The 7500-nt window shown below is 35.7% G+C and overlaps 1 protein-coding gene across 1 annotated transcript in view; it reads left to right on the top strand.

Moving 5' to 3' along the window:
• LOC134846719 (uncharacterized) overlaps positions 1 to 960 on the top strand; it is a 10805-nt gene extending 9845 nt beyond the window's left edge. Inside the window, exon 4 of the mRNA XM_063864103.1 lies at positions 458 to 960. Within this exon, the coding sequence (XP_063720173.1) occupies positions 458 to 684 (227 nt within the window). The 3' untranslated portion in view covers positions 685 to 960. The remainder of the gene's footprint in view (positions 1 to 457) is intronic.
• The last annotated feature ends 6540 nt before the right edge of the window (positions 961 to 7500 follow it).

The following is a 7500-nucleotide window of genomic DNA, read 5'->3' as shown; positions in this document are numbered from 1 at the left end:
CTTGCGAAACCCCCCCCCCCCCCCCCCCCCCAGAAAATAATCTGCAAGTTTTTATTGAAAGTTATTGAGTATGGGGCCTTCGTGAACAATCCTCCGATACTCCTCTTCCTGAATAGACCAACTGAACAATCGCCCACTCAAAATTAATTGGCAAATTCAAGCCGTAAGGCCTGCATGTACTACGCTCAAATCTGACTGCCTGAAAACTAATCAAATGAACGATCACTCCCCTAGTTAGATTTAGGGAGATTGTTCACTTGGTCTTAGTATCTTTCCGATCACTATTTGCTACAAAGTGCACATTTTTTGTAAGCAACTTCCTTTTTTTAGATTTTCTCAAAAATGAAAATCGATTCAGGCTTAAAATACCGTTAATTAACTTTAATTAATCAAAAAACGCGCAAAAGTTTATTTTGGCACTTATATTTTTGATGTTAGTAGTCTTGTTTGGTTCTAGATAGGGATAACATGGGCGTCGTGCATTACATGGCTGAGGGGGGCTTGATGGGGGCATCGCCTGCCTACTACCCCCCGCAAAATGTTCAATACCCTGGAATCTCACCCCCAGTCACTGAGGGGATGCTAGAGTTGCCCAGCTACCAGCCCCCTCTAACCCAGTCCTTGTTCATATCTGACCCACAACAAAAGCCGAGAACCTCAGATGGAACAGTTGAAATTAAATAAGAAGATACTTCACATGGAAAATGAAAACAAAAGATGCTCTTACTGAGCTCGAAAAAACAATCATATGAATTTGCCCTTTTCCCCGTACAGAAGTACATAAAGTAGTTTCCAACTTGGGAGGTTAAGATTAGACACTTTTAGAGGTTAAAAAAGAAGGTGTCAGGACTATTTGCCCCAGGACAACTGGCCCTATTCCAACTTGGCCTATATAAATTGACCCATATGAAAACTTGTCCTATGCCAACTTGCCCCATATGACAACTTGTCCTATGCCGTTTTGTCCCAAAATTAACACTTCTAGTTAATTATTTGTTCAAATCGATTAACGTATAGGACCAGCAAGTGCTAATGGTAAACTGAACTCGTTTTGAGATAGCAAGGGAAACTGACTCAAAATCGTTTAAATTGAGCCTCAGAAATCATCTAAGCCATGACTTTTGTCAATTTAACGCAAAATTGTGACAATAATCCGCAAATAACGTTATTGAAACAGAACAAAACACTAACAAGACTGCTCGTATCACGGCGAAGCCCTGAATGTTCAGACGGCTTTTAAGGTTTTATGGAGCAGTAATAACATTAAAAAATTAAATGTGAAAAAATGAAATTTTTTTCTAAAATTTGGAATGGCATTGAAACACTAATGGCCGTGGTTTGAAAAAAATTTTGTAGTGTCTAGAAAAACAAGTTACCGAATTTCCCGGGTTTTAAGATTATTATTTGGAACAGAAATTTCAGCTTGTACTTTGTTCTAACTGTTGTTCGATTTTGCAATATTGTTCCTTTTTTACCTTTTCTCATTGGTTGGCCATTGATTTCCTATTTCGCCCTAAAACTAAAAAAATACAATTTTTTAAGTGTTTAGAAAAAATGTATCTTTGTTTCACATTTCAATATGACCACTTGATAAACTTCCTACCACTAAGCTGTTAATCAAATTGAAAATTGGTCAAAAAAACTGTTAAAACTTACTAGACAAAAAATAAAAATTACCTACACTTTTGAAAAAAAAAGTTTTTTTTTCCATCAGATCTGTTTTGAGAACATTTAAGTTTTTGGTGTTCGGGAGCACTAAAAAAGCTTCAAAAACAATTGAAATAGCCACATGTTTCCACAAGTTTTTTTGTTCAAGTTTGCTCTAAACTTGTTTCGTCAAATTTCGGCACAATTGAAAAAAAACTTCGGCCATCTTGAACATCGTGAACGCTTACACAATTGACAAAAACAGATTCAAACAATTCATCCGCTTTTTTATTTCACTTCCAATGACAAGCATTTACTCGTTTCAACCTCAAGATGAGAAATAACCTTCTATTCATGGTTTTTTTTTAAACTTGTCATTTAATAAAATAATCGTCGGACAGGGACAAACGATAATTACTTTCAGTTGAGATTTCGTTTAGAAAATTTGATATTTTTTTGTTTTTGAGAAAAGTTGTCTTACACAAATGTAACTGATTGTCTGCAAATTTGTCACTTCATTAAATATTTTAATTTCAGAAATTGCTACAGAAATTCTCCAAGCATACGTACGCTTGATGCCGATTCAAGTATTTGCACGACTTATTAAAATAACATCAATAACTTTGTCTAACAATTTCCATTTTCAGATAACATTCACTTTGACATTTATACCCTACTGTTAGATTGTTTTTTAACGACAGCTTCCTTTTTAATCTGTAAGTTGATTTTAATAATATCAATTTTGATCTGAAATTTTGGTCTTTTGGTCTAGCGATTTCTCTTTCACGATCGTGACTTTTTTAACTTAAAAATAGTGGCTTTTAATTGTTAATCTTTTATTAGATAAATTTCTTGGAACGAAAGAAGAAGAGAATCAATTTTAGATTAAGAAAAGAGCAAACAAAACTTAAAGAGAATGTGTTAATAAAACTGAAAAAATATGGTGTTTTTTGGAAGACGTGATCATAAATTCAAGTTTTTTTCATTTTTAAGTACCGCGTTTTTATTGAAGATATTTACTTAAGTGTTTTCCGATAGGATCTGAAATGTATATCTTGATGGCGAAGATGACCCTTTTCACAGCTATGGCTTGGGCAACGAGTACATCCATGAGAGGGTATCGAGACGAGGAACTGTACAAGGGTGGCATATAATCTAGCCCAACTAAAACCAAAAAATGCACCACATAAACCATCAGACATCAATATTGGGGCAGTCACCAAATGACATTTAACTAGCAAGCTCGTATCCATTGATTAATCGGCTCGCAAAAAATCAACAATCAGCAAGCTATTCAAGCAATGAAACTTGAATAATTTGAGTGATTCCATATAGTATATCTGATTGCAAACTTTTTGTTTTAGCTTGAACCAATTTTCAAATCTTTTCTGAGCAAATCTTTCAAGTGATTAAAGTTGTATAGTTTTTTTATGTTTTATCATATCTTAGATCAGTTCGCAAAGTTTTTTTTTCCGAGCAGGCCATTCAAGCGATGAAGTTCTTAAAATCACTCAATTATTTCGTAGTGAATCGGTTCGCTTGAAATTAAAGCTTTCATCAGCTAACAATAAACCTAAGTAAGTTACCCGAACAATGAAAATTTGAAATTTAAAGTCTATACCATGAAAAGCTTCGAAAACATTAATTGTTTTTAGCAAAAAAATTGAAGCAGTGATCTGCAAAACTTTTATGGTTATCATATTGCGTGAGTAGGTTCGCAAACATTAAGCAACACTTCATTGCCTGAATCGGCTCGCAATTTTCCAAAGATTATTCTCAATATAATTTAAATTATATCAAATAGCTAAGAGGCTCACAGTAAAAGTAAGTCTTTCCATGCAAACTTATCAAGCGTTACGAATTTGATTTTTTTAAAGTTAATTCATATCGACAAAAGGTCACCAAAATCTGAATTGTTTCTAGGCAAGCTATTGAACCGAAAAAATGTGAAAAAACCCAGTTCCCAGTAGAACGAGTCGGTTTGCAAAAAATTAAATTTGAAAAGCAAAGCAATCAAGCGCTGAAACTATGAAATGCACAGAGTTATTTCAATGAGCTAAGTAGTTTAAAAAAAGTAATCAATTCAAGAAACTTTAAAATTTTTCATGTGATCAACCAAATCAGCAATGGAAGTTTGAAAATTTTCATATACTTCATAGAGCATTCAGCTCTTGAAAAGTTTTTCTGAGCCTTTTGTTAAAGCAACAAAAGCCCGAAAAAATTGAAAAGTTGTTTTTATAGTTTGGAAAACTCTGCAAAAAAAAACAGAAAATAGTTAAAACGATCTTTTGAAACGATGAAAGTTCGAAAGATTTTTTTTTTTTGTAAATCTGATTGCTTTGAAAAATAGTTTAAAATTTTTGAGCGGCCTGTTGAAGCGCTGAAAACTTTTGAAGTTCTTATGATAGCTTAGATTGCTTCGCGAAAACGTTATGTTTAGTTAAGCAAGCTATTGAATTGAAAAAATATGAATAAATTGCAAAAAGATGAAGTTGTTTAAAACAGCTATTGATGCAATGACACTTCAAACTCTAGAAGCTTCTTTGCAATCTTCTAAACGTTGAGCCCATAGAATTTTGTTAAGCATTCCGCTCGACAAAGTTAAAACATTGGATCCAGTTAAACTTTGCGTACATGTGCGCTACAATTTCTTTTGATACATACAACTAGAAAACTAAGTTGTTTCAGCATAAAACGTTCAATTTCTTTTTTAAGTAGTTTTTACCATGAAAAAAGCGAATACAAACCTAACAGTTTGGAAAAAAACGTTCACAGCAAACCTCTGATCTGCTGACTTGAGACTGAATAGGTGATCTTTTCTTCAATCATATCAAGAAACAAATATACTTTAAACAAAAAAAACTCACTGAATCAAAGCAGTGCTTCCTCAAATACTAAATTTCGAGTTCTTGCCAGTCTTGAATTTGTATTTTCCGCTTCAGTTTTTTTATTTTTATAGCTTATCTTTATTAATTTAAGTTCCTCAGGATATGTTATCCGTGAGGCTGCGGTATGAAACTGGCCATGCGAAGAAACTGGCACTTCTAACTAAACTGCAACACGTCGCAATGTTTAACCTTGAACTTCATTTATCTTCAAAAAAGAACCTGTCGCAGAGGAAACTGCCTTCTACGCCTTTTAAGCGGAACGTCGTGTGTTTCATCGATGATCAAATGTATTATTTAACAGTTTGCATCACCGACAATAAGCCGAGCACCATTGCAAAAACCAACTTGTGAATTCAAATTTCGTAGAAGACTTACAGGCAATCCTGGTTTCATTACAAGGCAATGCTCAGGAACTCCTGGCACCGATAGTGTATGAGAAATTCTGGAGGATAACGACTATGAAGGTCACAATTATACACTCAATCAGCACTGTAAAAGAGAACACCCTATCCGAAGAATTTTTTGGAGCACATACGATTGATTTCATTCGAAGTTGCATTCGTAACAGTCAGCACACAAACCGCTTCAGAATTTGAACCGTACTGCAACAAACTTCCACGGTTCAAAATGAGTTTTCTGAATAATGAAATTTGAAAAATTAGACTTAAATCTTATACAAAAACTAACGGTAAGTCCATCGCCAAAGACCCATGGAATCATGCGCTCCAAGCAGCTGTGTCTCTCATTCTTCTCAAAAAAGCAGGTTTTTTCAGGGGCAACACAACATCTATGCAATTGGGCATTTCACCATTACCGTCTTTAAGCATCCCATCATCGTACTCTTCGGCTGCTACAGCGGAATCAGCACGAGAACGTTTCCTTTCAAATGAAAACTTACAAAATTTTCCGAAGTGGTGAAAATTTCAAGCAAGCAGCTACACCCTGCGCACCATTTCCTGCCTTGATCACTGGTAGATTCTGCCTACAAAAACAAAAAAGTCCTCAAAACTGTACCTCATTTTTCGATGATAATTTTCAGCAACGAACAGTGACCTACAATCTCCCGCCTAAAGCTAATTTCTTGGCTCCAAAATAACACCTTCATTTGCATCGCGCAGATTTTGATCGAAGGCCTCAAGTAAAACTCGGTGAGCCATTGGCTCTTCGTCCCACACAATTATTTTGACAACTCTTGTGCAACCAGCAAGCTTCGTTTGAAGTGAAATGTCAAGGAACGAATCTTCTTGAATGTCAATGGGTGCCCCTAATTGAGAGTGAAAAGTTCTTCTTCCATCTAACTCAGTGGAGGTAGTTCCACTCTTTGCAACCGCAGTTGCCGGGAAAACATTGTCTCCAGTTCCAAAACGGGCCGCCGCAAGAATAGTATTGAGAGTTTATGTCTTTCCGGTTCCGCCACGTGCATCAATGCAAACTGAACACTGAGCCTGCTGAAGTAGTGATTTCTTTACTAGTCAAAAGCTACTCGTTGAGAAGGCCTTAAAGTTTTTGGAAAAGAAGCACAAACATCCTCAGGAAGATTTTTCAATTCTTCAGACAAGTAATTGAATTCAGTTTCAATCAATTTAATGTTTCTATCTCTCAAAAATGCAAAAAGAATAAATTCAGACGTTTTCTCGAGCCTCGGCAATTTGTAATCTTTTGGCGAACTAGAATGTAGTTTTAGATACTTATCTATTTCTGTTCGAGCAAATAATGTGTCACGTATATCCGAAGTAGTATCAGGATATTTATATCGGAAATCATCAACCCAGACATCCCAAAATTGTAAATGCTTAGCCTGAGCACTTATAAGGCTCGATAAGGCTTCTTCAGGAACAGATTCCATTCTTCTTGATCTTCAAGAATACCCAGCACGCAACAAACGTACTTGTATGATTTGCATTTGAATCCATCAACTCTCATCATATCCAAAAACAAAGTCTTGTCTAAACAAAAAAAAACAACGAGAATCAATGGCAATAAACAGTGGAAGAAAAATTATTATTAACAATGGAGAACGTATTTCAAAGACAAGTGAAGAAAGAAGTGAAAAGTTCAGTTTTTTCAAAGCACCACGTGGAACCCAGCAAAAATCATTTTATGATGAAACAATGAACCCTTTGAAATAGACAAATACTCCTCACAAAAATCATAATGAAGCAGCATTCATAGGAAAAACTTTTCACCCGAAGATTGATCAACTGTGTAGATGCGACCGATAGTTTCTGTTGTTATTGTCGTTCGCTTCTTCCACTCACAGGTTTTTGACTGCCAACGGAAAAACTCTGAGAAGCCACAGTCTTCGACTCGGGTTCCCGCGTGAATTCTGTTGCACATGAAAAACTCAATTAGACGCGTCTTCTTGTTCAATTCATTTTGCAAAGCTTCTCGTTCAGTCCATTCTGGATAGGGAATTACCTGTCACACAGGTAAAAGGACGGTGAGCTGCCGGACTGACGGAAAACGCTCGGTTTGTGGGATTGAAAACAATCGAGAACATGCTTCAATAGCGCCAATACAACGCATATTTTCAAAGTTGGTCACTCAGCCGGACTTTGGATCTGACATTACACTTCAAAACTATCAATGTGAAAAAAATATGACGTTTAACAGAAATAGCAGAAAAAAATAGAAAAAATTACCTTATTATTAAACAGAAATGGAAACTTTGCAGCAAAAAGCGACACACAAGCCTCCACATATATATGCATTTATATGCGCATTAAGCTTTAGTGACAAGTAAGGACTGTTGGGAACAACCCACCAATTATCATTAATGATATCACCAACAATCGCTACTGAACCGCCCTCTTCCTGGTTTCTGCTTATATATTGAGGATAAAATGACCTCTGAATCCAAAAAGTGTTTTGACCATAAATTTTGGGGTAGCCTTTCGTGCATTTCCCATTATTCGTACAGGATGACTTTGGGTTTCGAGCATGTATTCAGGACTACTGAACGTAA

This window comes from Symsagittifera roscoffensis, chromosome 5, assembly GCF_963678635.1.
Source record: "Symsagittifera roscoffensis chromosome 5, txSymRosc1.1, whole genome shotgun sequence".
NCBI classification, from domain to species: Eukaryota; Metazoa; Xenacoelomorpha; order Acoela; family Convolutidae; genus Symsagittifera; species Symsagittifera roscoffensis.
This window is presented reverse-complemented; position numbering and strand designations above follow the sequence as displayed.